The sequence below is a fragment of the Phacochoerus africanus genome, chromosome 10, assembly GCF_016906955.1.
Source record: "Phacochoerus africanus isolate WHEZ1 chromosome 10, ROS_Pafr_v1, whole genome shotgun sequence".
NCBI lineage: Eukaryota > Metazoa > Chordata > Mammalia > Artiodactyla > Suidae > Phacochoerus > Phacochoerus africanus.
The window spans coordinates 10,871,568-10,891,346 of record NC_062553.1 but is presented as its reverse complement, the minus strand read 5'-3'; the positions used below and the strand labels follow the sequence as shown (position 1 = coordinate 10,891,346).

Genomic DNA, 19,779 nt, shown 5'->3' with positions numbered 1-19,779 from the left:
ACTAACTATGCATGCTTGGCATTGGTCTAAGTGCAAAGGATAAAACAATTCTCATGGAGCTTGTTGCTCTATATAACTGGTTGATCTGAGGTCTGGATCTATATTCCAAGACAGCTCAAGTGACAGTTCAGAAGGAAGAGGGAGTTCCTGCTGTGGTGCAGTGGGTTAATGATCTGGCCTATTTTTGTGGCATTGCTGGTTCAGTCCCTGATGGGTTCAGGATCCACAAGTGCCGCATCTGTGGCGTGGGTTTGGCCAAAAAAAGGGAAAATAAAATGAAGTAAAGAACAAGAAGGGAAATAAGAAAATGTCTTCTGAGGGATGTTGAAAAATATAGAGGCAGAGCCGTAGTGAAAGAGCAGAGTTAAAAAGAAAGAAGAAAAAGAAAAAAAAAAAGTGGAAGGGGGAGAGGATGAGAGCAAAAAAGATATTAAGGGCCTTCTCAATATTCTATTACTTAAGCGTTATTCTTGTTTCCGGGACAGACTGTGTAGAAACCATCATCTGTGTATCCCACACAACTGACATGGTGCCTGAGAGGTATTTTTGGACCTAGGTTCACATGGCCAGACTACTCACTAATTTATAGGCTGCTAAGGAGTTACCCAAATGCATTGAAAATTAGTGTCCTGCGGGACTACCTCATAGAGTTGTTGTATTTACCAATGACAGCTTACAGACCTTACCATGTACTAGGCATGACTGTAAGTGATTCAAATATATGGACTCTCTTAATTCTCCTAACAATCCTAAGAAGCAGGTATTTGCTCTTGTTCAGACTTTGACAATAAAATGCCACAGACTGGGTGGCTTATATAAGCACCTGAAATTGATTTGTCATAGACCTGGAGGCTTGAAGTCCAAGATCAGGGTGTCAGCATGGTGAGGGCCAGAGTGCCGATTTCTTCTCATGTTCTCACATGGGTAAGAGCAGAGAAGGGAAGCAAGTTCCCCTGGGACTCATTATTAGGGTTTTATTTTCACGACCTCATCTAATCCTAATTATCTCCCTAAGGCCCACCTCCTAATAACATCACATGGCGGGTAAGGTTTCAACATGTGAAGTGGAGGGGGCACAAGCCCTGCGTTCAGGGCTATATTACCCCCATTTTATACATGAAGACACTGAGGCTTCATTCAGGGCTATATTAACCCCATTTTATATATGAAGACACTGAGGCACAGAGAAGACAGAGAGCTTGCTCAAGGTCATACATGTAGTGTCTGGCAAACCAGGAATCCAACCTCATCTCCAATCTGTGCTTTTAAACACTGCGTATATAACTGCCTTTCCGTAAATGACACATAGTAAAATCAGAAATAAACAAATGTATTGCTCTGCAAGGTTCTTTCTTAATTCCTTCTTCTTCACCATTTACTGATTATTTATTGAACCCCTGTGTTGTCATGGAACAGTGAAGGGGCAAACACAACATATTTGGGTCTTGTTCTCCTGGAGTTTATCGTTATTAAGCAAATAACATAACCCTTCTCAGAATCTCAGTCTTCCCCATTTTCTCCCATTTCTGTATCCATTAATCCTCCAGCCAAGCAGTCCAGGGTTGATCGCCAGGAGCAGGGCCCACAAGAGCGTCTTCCTAGGTCTCCCGAGGGCTGGTGCCTGGTGCCGGAATGAGGTAATCAGTGCGGAAGAGACAGACTGACCTTTTTCTTGGCAGTGACCTTGCTTGCACGTCTCCTTCTCTGAGCCTCGGCTTAAAATGGAGGGACGTGTTCCAAGGTTCTTCGCTGCACTGCTTTTTGTGATTATTTAGCCTCCTTCCCGGAACCCAAGGCCTTTCTGACACCCGTGACCCGCCACCCCCGTGTTTGAAGTACATTCCCGCTTCCTACATCCCCAGGAGACATTTTTCCCTCCTTGGAGTCGCGAGAATTCTGCCGCCCTTCCCTCTCGCCCGCCGGGGAGAAGATGCAGGGTCCCCGCCCAGCCCCCAGCCCCAGACTCCGGGCCCGCCCCAAGCCCACGGGCCGCCGTTATCCCGTTCTGCCCCCACGTTCCCGTTTTCCCCGTGGGTCCCCAGTTCTTGGAGCCCCTACTCCTGGTTCTCCCAAACGGTGGGGCCTCTGACTGGCAGCGGGGAGGTCAGCGATCGGGTCGGGGGCCGGCCGGGCACCGAGAAGGGCAGGGAGGCGCAGGGCGGCTGAGGCCCGCCGGGGCGCGAATCGCGCCGTCGCCCAGGCCAACCGAGGGGCCGGGTCGCGGCGCCCAGGCAGCGCTCTCGGGCCCACGGCGGCCATTGTGCTCGGCTGCCTCGACCTCAAGGCCTGCTGGGCGGAACTGCAAAGAAAAGAGGACAGCGCCCCTAAAACAACATCCCCTACACTCAGATGATGTATTTTATGTTGCGAAACATAACAGGGAAGCAAACAAGGAAAGGGATTGATTTCTCTCGCCAGCGCAGGATGAGGGCAAGCAAGAGAGCGGCGGTGGGAGGTGAAAGCGCGAGCTGCGTCACGTGGCGCCAGAAGGACCGCATGGCGGCGGCCGGCGCGCCCCCGCGCCCAGGCCGGCTGGGCAGCCCGGGCGCGCGCGCCGACGGGGCGGGCGCATGCGCAGGGGGGCGCGCCGCCTCTGCCCCGCGGCGAGGGTGTCTATGGAGAGGCGGCGGCCGCGGCTGCTGAAGCAGAGGCTCAGGCCGTGGCGATGGCGCCCTTCCCCGAAGAAGTGGACGTCTTCACCGCCCCACACTGGCGGATGAAGCAGCTGGTGGGGCTCTACTGCGACAAGGTAACGGTGTGCGGGGCCTCTGGCTCTGGGCAGCGCGGACCGAGGGGAGGAGCGGGCCGGATCCCTGGGCGGCCTGGCCTGCGCGGCGCCCGCAGCCCCTGGGGGCCGCGCCGCGCGAATTGCCTGCGCAGCTGTCAGCGCCGCGCTTGCTTCCCCGCACCTTCTCTGGGGGAGCCCGCGCCCCCGCCCGCCCCGCGGCCTCGGACGTGCCCTCGGGGCTCGCGGCTCGCCGCTTCCCAGCGGCGTCCTCCCGACAGAAGGCCTGGCCTTTGGCCGCTCACGGGGCGGGCTCCCTGCACCCGCGCTGGGCCTCCCGTCCCTGCCCCTGGGGGAGAGGGGCCCCTTCGTTCCCCACCGACCTTTGGGGACCTCGGGCGGGCCACCTGCGGCGGCTCCACTCTGCTTGGCGCAGGATGTTTCTGTAGTTGCCCCCCGCCCAACCCCGGCCTGTTTGGGGGCGCCCCGAATCTCTTTCCTAACACCCATCCATCCTTCTTCTGAGCCTCTGGCCTGCTTCCCCACCCAACAGGCACCTTCTCTCAACTACCCCCTGCTCATTTTACGCCCCTCCTGGTTTGCTTTGGAAGAAAATCCAGGTTTCTTGGCTTATGAACCAGAGAACCTTCACAGTTCGTTTGCGGTTATCTTTTTTTCCTTGCAACTTTTATTGTCCGCATGGACTCGATGTCGATTTTGTTATTAAGATAGTTATTCTCTGTTGGAATTCTTTACGTGGGCTCGACTGAAAGGGCCTCGGAACCAGTTGATTTAACTGAGAGAACGTTTTTACACTCTTAGTTGGTGTAGCCTAAGCTGAAAAGCCCTTCTGTGGAGATAGTTCAGGGCCTTTTGCTAATGATTTTAAAACACTATTAAGACGCCACATTTTTGCCAACAATTTATGTTGGGGCAGCTCCACTTACCAGATATCCTGAGCACTTCGGGCAGTTCTGTTTCGTGTAGAAATCAAACCAAAAAATAGTTGAAGAACTATTGCTTAAGCATAGGAATCAACTTTGATGAACTTTACAAATGACGTAGCATTAAGCAGAACCGCTGTTGACAGAAAAGTGTTCCTATAGCCCAGTGAGGTGGTTAGAGGATGCTCAGAGCGTTCAGTGCCAGGCCACACTTAAAAAGCACCCGCAGCCATCCTTTTCCTACCTCCATTTTGAAAATTAAAAATCCTCGCTTCAGATATAGGTTTAAATACTAGGGCAGCCTAGGACAGTGGTTCTCATCCTTCATTGCTCTTTAGAATCACCCCAAAGCTGTTCAAAGTTCTGATGCTCAAACCACTAAAATTAGCATCGCTGAGAGTAGGACCCAGGCATCAAGTATAATGTAAAGCTCCCCAGGTGAGTCCACTATGCAGCCAAAGGGTGAGAACCGCTTATCCAGGAGAAACATAATGAATGGGTAAGCCATTAGTTAAGCTGTGTAACTTTTTTTTTTTTTTTTTTGAGTCAGCTTACTGTAGTGTTTTTACCTGCTTTGACTTTTGAACTTATTCTGACAGTATCCTTTAATTACAGGAAAGATAAAAATGAGGTTTTTTTCACTTATTGAAAATTGAAAAGGGAACGTTAATGAGGAGTAGTAGGATCTGAGATCTTCTCTTTGGCTTAGACTGGGGAGAGGTCCAGGATCGGTTGAAATTGTTAGGAAATTTTATAGCCTGTGTACATTTTTCTAGGGGGTTTGTGGCTTTCATCGTATTTCCAGAGGATTGTGACTCTCGCCAAATAGTTAAGAGTCACAACTTTATCTAGTTTACGTGCTTGAGTAACCAGCCCTATTCAGAAAATTTGAAGAAGTCAGTCACCTATTTTCTGGCATTACCTGGTGATTGGGAATGTTAGAACAAATTTTGAAAATACAGTGCTGTTTTAAAAACCAGTATCTAGTCAAATAAGATTCTTTTCAGGAGTTCCCCTCGTGGCTCAGCAGTAGCAAACCTGCCTAGTATCTATGAGGCAGCAGGTTTGATTTCTGGCCCCACTCATTGGGTTAAGGATCTGGTGTTGCTGGGAGCTGTGGTGTAGGTTGCAGATGCGGCTACTGCCCTGATTCGACCCTTAGCCTGGCATCCTCCATATGCCATGGGTATGGGCCTAAACAAAGGCCAAAAAAAAAAAAAAAGGTTCTTTCCAGTAGTTAAATGTCCTCTCTTGAAATAACTGAGAAGGAATTTTCAATTTGACATAGCATAAGTTAAAACTATAAGTAATTATGAATTAATTGGATATAGTTAAGGGAATTGGTGTATGTATTCATCAGAAAGATTAAAAGTCCAATTTTCTGAACTGTGATCAGAGACCAAGGTGCTTTACGAAGAAAAACAAAACTACATAGAAATTCTCTATCTGAATTTCTTCTTGATACTAATAGTTAATAAATCTCTCCTGGGATGCCCTTTGGAAATTGGGGGGGGGGGCGGGCAGGAAGAGTGAATTGTCTTAAAGGACTATTTGTTTTTATTCATTTATCATCTCAACTTTGCCTTCAACGTCTTTTGGTTGCATAGAGCAGGGACCCAAACAACACATGGTAGAACTTTACTAAATGAGAACTAATTTTTGTATTTATTTATTTATTTATTTATTTTATTTTATTTTTTTGTCTTTCTGCTATTTCTTGGGCCGCTCCCGCGGCATATGGAGATTCCCAGGCTAGAGGTCGAATCGGAGCTGTAGCCACAGGTCTACACCAGAGCCACAGCAACGCTGGATCCGAGCCGCGTCTGCAACCTACACCACAGCTCACGGCAACGCCGCATCGTTAACCCACTGAGCAAGGGCAGGGACCGAACCCGCAACCTCATGGTTCCTAGTCGGATTCGTTAACCACTGCGCCACGACGGGAACTCCTAATTTTTGTATTTAAACTAAAAACCTACAGAATGTGTAATTTCACTGTATTCTAAATGTTGACTCTGAATGCCTGATAATTATACAGAAGTCAGTTTTATTTTGAGTAATGACTTTTCAAATACAATATATTTTTGAAGCATCCATTTATTAGCAATACCAATTATTTATGTGCTTAGACTAGTTTGCTTAGAATAATTTATTCTGAAGTTGTAGACCATTTTAAATAGTGCTGTATAATACCTAATTTAATACTTTGCACCTGGGTTTCCTTTTACATTTAGATAAAGGTTTTTTGGTAAGGTTTTTCGCTGTTGTTATCCAGACATCAGCCTCTTGAGGTGGGTAAAGGCAGAGGTATTTTTGTCTTACATCTGGGGATTTGTAGGTCTAGATTAGCTAGACCAAGTTTACAAGAGCAGCTAGTGATAAATCCAGACAGAAACATAAGTCAGGATCATGATTTCTTTTCTTTTTTTTCTTTTTGGTCTTTTTAGAGCCACACCTGAGGCATATGGAGGTTCCCAGGCTAGGGGGCCATTCAGAGCTGTAGCCTCCGGCCTATACCACAGCCACAGCAATGCAGGATCCAGGCCTGGTCTGTGACCTACACCACAGCTCATGGCATTGCCGGATCCTTAACCCACTGTGCGGGGCCAAGGATTGAACCTGCAACCTCATGGTTCCTAGTGGGATTCTTTTCCGCTGCGCCACGACAGGAACTCCCAGGATCGTGATTTCTAGTTTAATTTTCTTTGAATTAAACCAGAGTAGCTTCTGAAAAAAATTTTTTGGTGACAATCTGTTATGACGTCTCTTTGCTAATTCACTGACCTTCCAAATTGGGATGATTTTAGGGAATATTCACATTGGATCACATCCTTTTTCCAGTTTACGCCACTTCCTCAGTTTTTCCTCTAATACAGCTTAACATTAGTTCTGCCACTGAGCCTGAAGTTTCTGCTCTCAGTTGGCCCTGTAGTAGCTTGTATTGGCCATGCCAGATGTAGTCCCTATTCTTTAGGAGATTACAGTCTAACACTCGTGCTAGGATGGAAATCCAGATGCCATACTGGGAGCAAAGGGAGGTATATGGTCAGCTCTACATTAAAGGGTCAGGACTGGGCTTAGAGTCTCTCTGAACTGATCTTTGAAAACAAAGTGGTGGTGGTTATAAGGAAGTCATAGTGCAAAAATTTCCAGACTTAAACTAGCTGTAAAAAATTCAAGGCTTGGAGCCTTTATGGAATACCCACATGTTTCATGTATAAGTATTAAAATGCCATTCACTTTATCATTTTATAATGATGGGACATTTTATGACCAAAGGCATAGGGAAAAACTAAGCTGAGTAATTTAAACAGATTATTTTTGAAAAATTGAATGAGTATAGCTTTATGAAGAATTCATTGTTTTCATTGTTCTCTTATTTCTTGGCATACTTTTAAAGACTGTTACTGATTGGCATTGGGAAGATTGATTTATTGGAGAGAATATTGAATTGAGAGCTAAGGAGAGGAAGGAAAAAGGAATTTAATGAGTTCTTAACTACATGCTTACGTATTTCTTTTAATCTTCACAGGAGCCCTGTGAGACAAGTATTATCCCTCATTTGAAGATGAGGAAACAGACTTAGTGGTTAACTAACTTACCCAACTCATTCAACTAGTCATTAGGGGAGCCTAATTTTAATCTTAAGGATTTTTTTCCTTTCTGAAGCCCATGTTTTTTGCTTTACCTTACTGGTTCTGCTACTTATTACTAACTGTATGATTTTATTCTACTGTATGATTTCACCTGTGGATCATAGTTTTTTCCTGTCTGTAAGTTAGTTTGAGCAGATAAGTTTTCTTTGTTGAGTGTAAATCTTCCTTGATTAAATGAAAGCATTGTCTGGCTGACAAGAGAAAAAGTAAAAACTTATTTGGGGTAACAGTATTTGAATTTTTGTTACGCCGCTTTTCATGTCTGTTTTTGAACTTGATATCTAGTCTTTAAGTGACACCCAACTAATCAGTGTGAAGCCGGCTCTAAGTATGATTTTAAGTGCCTCAGACAGAAAGTCAGTAATAAATATCAGAGATACCATGTTACTGATTGTTACTATTTGTTGATTATGTGTATCCTATTCTACATAGGTTCCTTGTTGAATTTGCCAGGCATAAGAGGGTGCAAGCTTATAGATCACTTAACTTTTACTGTAGAGCAGTTTTTCAGAGTGTGTTCTGTGCCCCATTAGTGGGTCATGGAATCAGATTTGTGGGTCAGAAATATCATTAAAAAACAAATTGGAAAAGTAAATGGTAGAGTATATCACAGGCTAGAGAGGGAAATATCGTTTCCTCAAATTCATTTGGAATGTTTGTAATATGTATGTGTCTGGATCTTGCTCTATTTCATACTAAAGATTATGGTTTAACTTGTTTGAAAAAACTTCTCCAGAGCATCATTTCTCAGCTGCGACGCTATTGACATTTGGGCCAGGTGATTGCCGTGGGGGCTGTCCTGTGCCTTGTAGGATGTTTAGTCCATCCCTGCCATTTGCCCAATACGGTATCAGTAGCGCTTCTGTGATAGTGACAACTAAAAATGTCTCTAGACCTTGCCGGTTAATTCCTGGGGGACAAAATCAATCCCCTGGTAAGAACTATTGCTTTAGAGCAAGCATTTTTTTCTGACAGTTTACTCTGTTGGATCTACAAAGATAGCTTTATGGTTGAGATAGACGTCCATCTTGTGGAAAGTAAGGTTTTAGAGTCATAAAGATTTGAATCTTTGTTATCTACTAGTTGAACGGGTTTGGGCAAGTTATTTTCTCTGAGCCTCAGGTTTTTCACCTATAAAATGAGAATTATAACACCTGTTTCCTAAGATTGTTGTTAAGAATTAAATAATATCTAAAAATACTTAGTATGACCTAGCATGCCATAGGCCTCAGTATGTCCCAGATACTATTAGTGTCCAGGCTTATTTTTTTCTCAGTCAAGTCTCTATGGTTGAATAACTTTGCAGAGGCAAATAATTTTATTTTTTTTATTTTTAATTTTTTTTTACCATTAAATATTTTATATAGCATAATAAAAAGAATAAATTAACTGGTAAGAATAACAAAAATAATACACCCTCTGAAAAATAAGTAAAATATAAAGTGCATAAATTGGTTAAAAAACAGTGTAACTATATAAATATGTCCTCACAATTTGTTACATCTTATTGATTCTTCAGTATAGGCATTACACCATTCTAGGTGATGTGATAAACAAGACATTATAGACCTTACATTGTACCATGGAGAGAAATGGTTATTAATAATACAGTTGTAGAACTGTATTATTTAATTGTACAGTGGCATTATTTAATTATAATTATCATAAATTCTTTGATGGAGAGGAAATCAGAATCAGATCTAAGGAGACTTCAGCATTCCAAGAACGATGTCAAATGACCCCCTTCATGGTGGATTATGCGCTTATTTACCATGAGATAAATTTCTTCTCCAGAGATTCCTTGTTTGTGTATCAGTTGTAGATTTTTGGTTTGCAGTTATTCTGAAGTTTTGATATAAGAGTATGTATATGAGATTGTTTTAAGTTGTTGTTCTCTTAATTGCAAGTTCATCTCCAGTGTCCTGCATTTGATTCTCATGGTTTCTGATTTTGGTGGTATAATTGTGCATGGATGATTTCATATCTTTACTGTATATGTACCTTTATTGGTGAGCCTTGTCATTTGTGGAATTTTTGTTTCCTGTTGCTGTCTTTTCTTTTCTGCCTAGAGAATTTCCTTTAGTATTTGTTGTAAGGCTGGTTTAGTGTTGCTGAATTCTCTTAGCTTTTGCTTATCTGTGAAGGTTTTGATTTCTCCTTCAAATCTGAGTGAGAGACTTGCTGGGTAGAGTAATCTTGGTTGGAGGTTTTTTCCTTTCATCACGTTAAGTATATCATGCCACTCCCTTCTGGCCTGCAGAGTTTCTGCTGAAAAATCTGCCAATAACCTTATTGGGGTTCCCTTGTATGTTACTTGTTTCTTTTCCCTAGCTGCTTTCAAGAATTTCTCCTGTTCTTTAATTTTGGTCAGTTTGACTAATATGTGTCTCGGTGTATTCCTCCTTGGGTTTATTTTATATGGTACTCGTTGTGCTTCCTGGATTTGAGTGAGTGGTTCCTTTCCCATGTGAGGGAAGTTTTCGGCTATTATCTCTTGGAATATTTTTTCTGTCTCTTTCCCTCTCTCTCTTCTCCTTCTGGCACCCCTATAATATGGATGTTGGTGCATTTAACGTTGTCCCAGAGTTCTCTGAAACTCTCTTCATTTGTTTTCAATCTTTTTTCTCTTTCCTGTTCCGCATCTGTAATTTCCACTAATCTGTCCTCCACCTCGCTTATTTGTTCTTCTGCCTCCTGTATTCTGCTGTTAGCTGCTTCTAGTGAATTTTTTATTTCAGTTATTGTATTTTGCATCTCTCCTTGTTTAAGTTTTATATCTTGTATCTCTTCGCTCAGTGTTTCCTGTAAGTTATCCATCTTTTCCTCCAGTTGATTTCCATTGTCTTGCATCATCTTTAGCATCAACAATCTAAAGTCTTTTTCCTGGAGGCTGAGAATCTCCTCCTCACTTAGCTGATTTTCTTGGGTTTTTCCTTTCTCCCTCATCTGAGTTATAGTTCTCTGTCTTTTCATTTTTATAGGTTTTTGGTGTGGTGACCTTTTTACAGATAATAGAGTTGTAGCCTCTCTTACTTCTGGCATCTGCGCCCCTTGTGCCTGAAGTCTGTATGGGTGCTTGCTGTAGGCTTCCTGATGGGAGGGGCTGATGCCTGCCCCCTGGTAGGTGGAGCTGATTCTAATCCCTCTGGTGGGTGGGGCTTAGTCTCTGGATGGGAGTAGAGGCAGCTGTGTGCCTGAGGGGTCTTTAGGTAGCCTGTTTTCTGAGGGGTGGGGCTGTGATTCCACCTGGATTGTTGTTTGCCCTGGGGCTTCTCAGCACTGACTGAAGGGTGGGGCCAGATTTTCCCAAAATGGCCACCTCCAGAGAAAGGCACGCTGCTGAATATTCCCGAGAGCTTTGCTTTCAATGTCCGTCCCTCACAACAAGCCACATTCACCCGTTTTCCCAGGATGTCCTCCAAGAACTGTGGTCAGGTTTGACCCAGATTCCTATGGAGACCTTGCTCTGCCCTGGGATCCAGTACACGTGAAAGTCCGTGTGCGCCTTTTAAGAACGGGATCTCCGTTTCCCCCAGTCCTGTGGAGCTCCTGTGCACAAGCCCCACTGGCCTTCAATGCCAGATGCTCCAGGGGCTCTTTCTCCCTGTGCCAGATCCCTGCACGTGAGGATTTGATGTGGGGCTCAGAACTCTCACTCCTGTAGGTGAGTCTCTGTGAACCAGTTAGTTTTCAGTCTGTGGAGCTTCCCACCCGGGAGGTATGGGGTTGTTGATATCATGAAATCACCCCTCCTACCTCTTGATGTGGCCTCCTCTTTTTGGAGGGGCAAATAATTTTAAAAATCAATTCATATGTGCAGAGTTTTTAAAAAGTTAAATTGTATATGCTTAGGTTATTCTTTTCACTTCTAAGTTTACTGACTTTTTTAGGTACTAGGTTAAAAACAGTTGCTCTTTTCAAGTGGAGAAAAACTAACTTGGGTAGGATAAGGACTTCTAATGATAGTTTTATTAGGGCTAAGTCTATGAAAAGCCTAAGTAGGCTTATGTGTATATAATCTTCTGTATTTTTTAATATATTAACTGATTAAATCATCACAAGAGCCTTATGAGGTAGTTAATGTTATTAGCCTTATTTTGCAGGTGAAGAAACTGAGTGAGGTACAGAGCAACTTATTGACTTGTTGGCAGAGATGGATTCACACCTAAGCAGTCTGGCTTCAGAGTCAGTACTTTTAACCACTCTGTGGGATTGACACTATAAATTAAGAGTCTTTTTGTCTGATTTGGGTCTCCGTCTGTAGCATGAACCAGGTCTTTACCTTAACTTTTTATTAAATCTGAAATATTTTCTAATTGTCTATTGAGAATGTATGCAAAACTTCCTGTATGCCTTTTGAGGTGTTATTTTTCATAACTCACATGAGGGCATTATTTACTTTTTTGCCATGCTTTTTGTTTTTTAAGAATCTTACAGCCATATTAATGCTTTCGTTTGATTTACCTCATATTTCTACTAAGACTCTTTTATGTTTTTAAAAATAAAATGACGCATGATAGTATTTGCTGAGGTTAGTCACTAGGGAATTTTCTTGTGATTTTTGTGTGGCATTTTTAGGATAAAATCTACAACATTGTTTTAACTAAATCTGTCTTTGTTGTTTTTGTATAGCTCAGGAGCTAAGAATGGTTTTTACATTTTTAAGTAGTTGGAAGCAAATATTTTATATGTGAAAATTATATGAAATTTAAATTTTCGTGTCCATAAATAAAATTTTATTGGAATACAGCCACACTTATTGTTACGACCACTTTTGTACTATAATAAGTAAATTAAATGGCTGTTACAGACAGTATGGCTCACAAAACTTAAAATATTACTGTCGGGCCCTTTATAGAAAAAGTTGCCAAACCCTGTTCTAGATAATTTATTTATTGTGGCTACTGTTCATTGTCTTATTTCCCCTCAGTAGAAAGTAAGTTCCATAAGGGTAAAGATGTCTGCTTTTGTTTACCAAGGTATCCCAAGTATCAGAAACAGTGCCTGGCTCATAATAGCTGCTCATTAAATATTTGAATAGGGTAAAAAGAATGCATGAATTTATAAAAGTGACTGACTAATTTTCAGAATAATTATAGCTAGTATTTATTAAGCATCAAATTCATTTTAATCTCACAGCATCCATGAAGTATAAGTAGTGTTAACATCAAGAAACTAAGACATTGAAGGAGAAAAACTTACGCAGAATTACACAGCTAAGTAAATGGTAGAATTGGAACTGAATCCTGGAGAATCTGGCTCTAGGTCTGGTTTTCTATATATGAGTCTTAATACATAACTGCCTTTTACAGATCTTGGTTAAATCTATTCTACATAGTGTAATAGTTTTGCCTTAGGAGTTTGTCATCTTTTCTGATGCTTTGTCATGAGTCTGCTATCCCTGCCCAGAACAGGCAATTTAAGGTGGTTTAGACTCTGCTTCATTTTAGGAAGCTAGATCAGACTTTACAAAGCAAGTCTAGGAAGTTTGGTGTTTGTAGCTTTTCCTCCATTTGCTCTCTATTGTTTTTAACCTAATTAGGTTTTCCCTCTTAAAATGAATTTTGAAACTGGAATCGACATAATAGAAAGTAGATTTAACATGTCAGTGTAGGTAATGGAAGGTCTAAATATTACTTTGAGGAGTTCCCATCGTGGCGCAGTGGTTAACGAATCCGACTAGGAACCATGAGGTTGCGGGTTTGATCCCTGGCCTTGCTCAGTGGGTTGGGGACCCGGCGTTGCCGTGAGCTGTGGTGTAGGTTGCAGATGCGGCTCGGATCCTGCGTTGCTGTGGCTCTGGCGTAGGCCGGTGGCTACAGCTCCGAGTCGACCCCTAGCCTGGGAACCTCCATATGCTTCAGGAGCGGCCCTAGAAATGGCAAAAAGACCAAAAAAAAAAAATTTACTTTGAACCTCAGCTTGAATCAAGTTTCCTGATGATATATATGCTTTAAACATGAGAATTTAACTTGGCATGAAATGTAAAAAAATAAAATTACATCAGAATAGTCATTTTCTCTTGTTGAATAGTAGAATTAAATAAAATGACAGTGTATGTATTTCTTTATATTTTCATTGATTTTTATCTTTCTTTTAAGTGTATTTACTTTCTCATGCTCTGATGTGCTAGGTTTTCACAATGTACTGTTTCAGTGCCTGCTCTCCAGAAAAGTACATGATTCCTTACATAAATAAATGTTCATCTTGGTTTTCTTAAAAAAAAAAAAAATAGTTCCCCTAAAGTTATCTAGTAATGTTCTGTTCTTTTTCTTCTTCTTCTTCTTTTTTTTTTTTGGCTGCACCCGTGGTATATGGAAATTCCCAGGTTAGGGATTAAATCCAAGCAGCTATGCGACAGCTCTGGCACCACTGGATCCTTAACCCACTGTGCCAAGGCTAGGGATCGAACCTGTGCCATCATAGCACAGACAACACCGGATTCTTAATCCCCTGTGCCACAGCGGGAACTCCTCCAATAATGTTCTAATAGCTCAATATAATTATTTTTCTGAACAGATCAGACTCATCTAGATATTAAAGATTAAACAATTATAATAGAAAGTTTTGATTTTTTCACATTGTAAGAGTAATATAATAGCATAAAGACCATTTTGAACAAAGAAAAAAGTGTATCACATTATCCTGACACAGCTCTTTTAATGTTTACATGTAACTCTATGGATTGTCTGTATTTAGTATATGTATAGAGTAATGGGATTTTAGGTTTCAAGGAAATATGGTTAATTCCGTTTATTTAAAGAAACTGTTTTGTTGGTGCATACATCCTTCAGAATTCAAACTAACATCTTCCTGGCCTAGGGCGCTTTTTATTGTACCATTATAACTTATTAATTTATGAATATCCTTTCCTACTTTAACACAGTGTAGGGGAGGTATTTTGGTGGGTCCAAAACTGAATAGCAATGCATTTGAATATTTTTTATTCGTGCATATTTGCATGTATTTATTATGCCTTTCTTTTACAATTTTTGTTCAGCTTTCTAAAACCAACTTTTCCAACAACAACGATTTCCGTGCTCTTCTGCAGTCTCTGTATGCTACTTTTAAGGAGTTCAAAATGCACGAGCAGATAGAAAATGAGTACATTATTGGTTTGCTTCAACAACGCAGCCAGACAATTTATAATGTACACTCTGACAATAAACTCTCTGAGATGCTCAGCCTCTTTGAAAAGGGTCTCAAGAATGTTAAGGTGAGTTGCAAAAATGGATATTTATTACAACATCTTCCCATATGTCCTTGGTAAGACTTTTTAGCATTTTACAGAAAATGATGTTATGTTAAGGAAATAAAAATGACTCTGACATTTGTTAAAGGCAGTAAGGAAGCATTTGTTCAAGGGGTTTTTGCGATGGGGTTTTGCAGAATGGGAGAGAGATTGGGCTGAACTCTGAGTATAACAAGGACAAGTGGGATTTATAGCCAGGGAACAGGGTGAGGGTCAGGAAAATTACTGGGAGGAGACATCAAGGCTGGGAGATTCTTGCTGAAGGCAGACCAAGGGGGTAAGATATTGATGGTGGGTGGATACTGAGGGTTATCAAATGCCAAGGGTGGCTGGTAGACTACTTTAGGATGATTTTTGCTAAAACTGGACTAAATGGGCCAGGGATAGAGCTCAAGGTCAGGGCCTAGTTAAGAAGACTCAGTGGATCGAACTCAGGTTTGGTGAGAATCTTTGTCAGTTGCCTCTTTATCACTGTTATGTAAAATTTTATCATGAGTGTTGTTCACCAAATCTTAAAGGTGTTTTTGTAAGTTGAAATTTTAATTACTGTAAAAATTTTACTTTCTGGTAACATTTGCTGAACTCTTTTTGTTTATTTATTTATTTATTTATTTATTTATTTTGTTGCCGAACTCTTAAAGCTATAATAAATGCAGTTATTGGTGACTGAAGGTAAAATTGTTACCCAGAATGAACAGGGCCATAAGGGTGATTACAAAGAATGTATATTTTCGTCTTTTCAAGGGCCACACCCGCGGCATATGGAGGTTCCCAGGCTAGGGGTCTAATTGGAGCTGTAGCTGCCCGCCTTCGCCAGAGCCACAGCAATGCCAGATCTAAGCCACATCTGTGACCTTACACCACAGCTCACGGCAATGCCAGATCCTTAACCCACTGAGCAAGGCCAGGGATCCAACCCGCAACCTTGTGTTTCCTAGTTGGATTCGTTAACCACTGAGCCACAACGAGAACTCCTACAAAGAATAATTTTTAATTGAATAACAGAATTAAAGATATTTTGGGGGTGTAGTTTAGGATAATGGTATAGATAAATTTTCCTATAATAGGTTTTGTAGGATATTTGAATCTTGATCTTCATTCGTTTCTCTTCTGGTTTGGTGAAGCATAGTCTTAAGTTACAGCTCTTTCAAACCACCCTGCACCTTTCATTTGTAGATTTATGTTCTAGAAAGACTGTTCTACAGTGGGGAATAGGATAGTTTGAAGGGAAAGAAAAGACTCAAGCAGTAAGATTGTTATTAAAAAAATTATTGTAATGGTCTCTGGAAGACTACATGGTAGCTACTGGGTGGGGAGGTGAGAGATTGGATAGGGATAGGGTACTGGCCGGGAAGATGGTATAGAGAGATTTGTTTTTTATTGAATACTGCTTTGTACTCTTTGAATTTTATATCCTGTTTATGTGTTACCTTTTCAATAAAATGATTAAGATCTAAAGTGGTGACTAGTGGAGATAGGAGGGGACAGACTTGAGAATACTGTAGGATATACAGTGGACAGAAGGTAGTACTTGCATATAAATGGAGGAGGAAAGGAGAAAGAGAAAGGAAATAACAAGAATTTAGCCTGACTTTCTAGGAAATATAGAACAGGTTTGGAGAATAAAAAGATCCATTATGGTGGGTTTGAACTGCTTGTACAGTCCAGTTGGGCATTTATTAATAGGGGGAGGCATTAGTTGGGTTTCAAGGTTGGAAGAGTAATGTGGTTTAGAAAAGCAAATTTGGTAATTATTAGCACGTAAGTGGAAATGGACGCCACTAGGGTGTGCTTAGGGAAAATGTGTAAAATACTAAGAGAAAAGGACATTGGGTAGATTATTGGGAGGCAGTTGAATAAATTAGTTCAAAAAGGAGGAGACTAGAGAGAACTCAGCAGGGATAAAATATTTCCACCTTTTAAAAGTTTTATTGTTTTATAAATTTTCCACACGTATTAAGTCGAGAGGGCTGATACAGAAGTGATGGATAAGTTACAGGAAGATGTGAACTTTTTAGCTGTTGTCCAAGATTAGAGTAGTTTACTTCAAGGGGTAGAGAGCTCCTTGCTTTTGGAAGTGTGTATGGTCTTCTGCAGGGTAATGGAACCAGTGTTCTGAATTGTTTCGTGGAGGATACCCTAGATAACCTTCAAGGGATTCTGTAATGATAAGAGTCCAGTGGGCCCTAGTGAGCTCAGAGATATATCAGGAACACTGACACTTAAGAGCTTGTGTAAATATATGCATTAGAAATCAGTAGAAGTTTTGAGCAAAAACTTGTTACTTTTGGACTTTTTATGAAATTTTTAAAAAGACGTATGAGATCACATTACTAAAAAGAATTCAGGGTTCCTTTAGGAGATGACTTAAGGACATCTTTTATACTTGGAACAGTACAGAGACCACTTTGCTATTTGTTAATCTGATTTTTTTTCCTGAAGTTTCATGTTACATTTCAAGCTGACCTCCTAGAATCAGCTACAGTATAAATTCTGAAGCAAGATTTTTATAGAATACAATTTTTTTGGATTTGTTCTAGAATGAATATGAGCAGTTAAATTATGCAAAACAGCTGAAAGAGAGATTGGAGGCTTTTACAAGAGATTTCCTTCCTCACATGAAAGAGGAAGAGGAGGTAAGTATAATTTTTCCTCCCCGTGGTTGTGACTTATAAAATTAAAAAAAATGTTATTTGCCTTTGATTCTTCAAAATAATGCATAGAAAGTTGAATCACTAGCAGGTGAAGAAAATTCTAGATGAATTTCTAGCAAGCGAAGAAAAACCCGAGGGAGAACATGAATTTTGTTTCCTTAGAGTTTGTTGCTTTTCATTGAATGAGTGGTTTAATTCATTTACTCAACAAATATTTATTGTCATATTATGTGGATGGCATATGTTGAATATTAACTTTTTATGCCACCTAAATCTTTTCTGAACCTTAAACTTTTTAAGTTTTTTGTATTTGCATACTAAGTTTAAAGAATTTTTAGTGTTCTTTTCTTAGTAATGGATTTTAGTAATTAAATGGTGGTGGTAAACTTACCAGTCTTATGCCTAGGGCACATGTATTAGGATGTCATTGAATGGATGAGCAAAACATTTCCTCTTCTTTCTCTAAAGTGGGATGAGAAAGGGTAATGAATAGAGAACATATCTTATGAGGAACTAGATTCCTGTTCACCTGTGAATCAGTTGTAGTCATTTTCACTCTAATAAGGCTTTAACTTAGATGAACTATTGTAAAAAAAAAAATCTGTTTTTAAGCCCTTTCCAGACCAGTTAAATTGGGTGGGAGGCAGTGACATGGGTGTGTTTTAAAGGCTCCTCAATTCATTGTAATATGTAAATATGCAACCAGCATGGAAACCGCTGAGCTACTAGAGCCGTGTTTCTTAACCTGTGATGCACATCAAAATTAGCGGTGGAACAACAACAGCAAAAAGCTCTTAGCTCCATCTCTAAAGATTCTAATTCTGTCACTTGGAGGTTGGGATTAAACATCTGTTCAAAGAAGAAATCTAACTAGATAACACTGAATAGTTGAGGGTCTTAGTAGAGCTCTGACTTTTAAGGTCTAGTATGTACACTGGGTACCGTTCTTATATGATTTATTAGAGGCCCTGTTTGGGTAGAGGTCAGTTGCAGAAGGCAGTTAAATGACTTAAATGTCTCATCATAAGAAAGTGATTAAGAGTGTATAGCAAGGTCTGTATAGGAAGACCTTCTGGTTCAGTTGCTTTTAAATTGTTTAGGGATTGACTGAAAGGAGGATCTCTTTGCAATTTTGGGGTAAGCCAACTTGGTAACAACTGAATTTTTATGTCTTCCAAATATGTGATCATGATACTACATTTGAGCCATTAATAATTTAAAAGATGTAGACTAAAACAAAACGAACTTAGTGTATTTTCTTATGAGTATTTTGTTTAATCTAGGTTTTTCAGCCCATGTTAATGGAATATTTTACTTATGAAGAGCTTAAGGATATTAAAAAGAAAGTGATTGCACAACATTGCTCTCAGAAGGATACTGCAGAGCTCCTCAGAGGTCTCAGCCTGTGGAATCAAGCGGAGGAACGACAGAAGTTTTTCAAATACTCAGTGGATGAAAAATCAGATAAAGGTGAGATTCATATATTTAGATAGTCAGAAATTTATTTGTTCCCAGGCCTCTTATTTCTTCTTGATACAAACTTTAGATTTTGTTTGAGGAATAATCTTAAACCATTCATTTTCAGGAATAGTAAATTTCATTGAGGACCGTAGTTTCTGGCTTAGACTTCAGTGTTGTCTGTGGTAATTTAATAGCTTATATACTTAGACCGTGTGCAATATAGTGTTTCTTAAAGGAGTTTATATTTACATAATAATTTTGATTAGCAATAATAACACTTTCAATATTATTATTTAAATATATGAATATGTAATAATAATTATTATTATTATTTTGGCCAATCAAAATTATTGAAAAGTACTGTATACAGAGCACTTTTGCAGTGTCGTCTAATCTTCTGAGCTCCACTGACCATAGTGGCTGTTTTTATCCTTCCTCGTTTTTTTTTAATCAATTTTCAAAATCATTTAATGCTTTAAATCAACTATACTCTAATAAAATTAAATTTTATTTATTTTTTGTCCTTTTTTTTTTGCCTTTTCTAGGGCCACTCCCTTGGCCTATGGAGGTTCCCAGGCTAGGGGACTAATCAGAGCTATAGCTACCGGCCTACTCCAGAGCCACAGCAACATGGGATCCAAGCCAATCTTCAACCTACACCACAGCTCACAGCAATGCTTGGATCCTTAACCCGCTGACCAAGGCCAGGGATCGAACCTGCAACCTCATAGTCCCTAGTCGGATTCGTTAACCACTGAGCCACAGTGGGAACTCCAAAATTAAATTTAAAAAAAAAGCACTTAATAATGCTTATAGTTTTTTCTCCCCTCTTTCTTACTCTCTTAGGAGAATAAGTAAGGGAGGCATAATTTTTCTATGTACAGTCACTGAGAAAAAAAATGCCAAATGCAATATGCCTGCTTTTTTTCTTAACAGACTACTTCCTCATTTTTATTCTTTATTTTCTTCTATAGCTTTGCCTTTTAAAACATTGTTAAATAAAATTACTGGCATCCTTAGGCTAGTAAGAGTTTTTTTTTGCTTTTGCTAGATGAGCAATAGCAATGAAATTCCTGTTAAAATTGCT

At 40.4% G+C, this 19,779-nt stretch overlaps 1 protein-coding gene across 1 annotated transcript in view; it reads left to right on the top strand.

The window, feature by feature from the left end:
• The first annotated feature begins 2,566 nt into the window (after positions 1-2,566).
• The window catches only part of FBXL5 (F-box and leucine rich repeat protein 5), a 45,081-nt gene continuing 27,868 nt past the window's right edge, over positions 2,567-19,779 (top strand). Inside the window, exons 1-4 of the mRNA XM_047798220.1 lie at positions 2,567-2,749; positions 14,326-14,541; positions 17,118-17,213; positions 18,515-18,701. Coding sequence (XP_047654176.1) covers positions 2,666-2,749; positions 14,326-14,541; positions 17,118-17,213; positions 18,515-18,701 — 583 coding nt within the window. The 5' untranslated portion in view covers positions 2,567-2,665. The remainder of the gene's footprint in view (positions 2,750-14,325; positions 14,542-17,117; positions 17,214-18,514; positions 18,702-19,779) is intronic.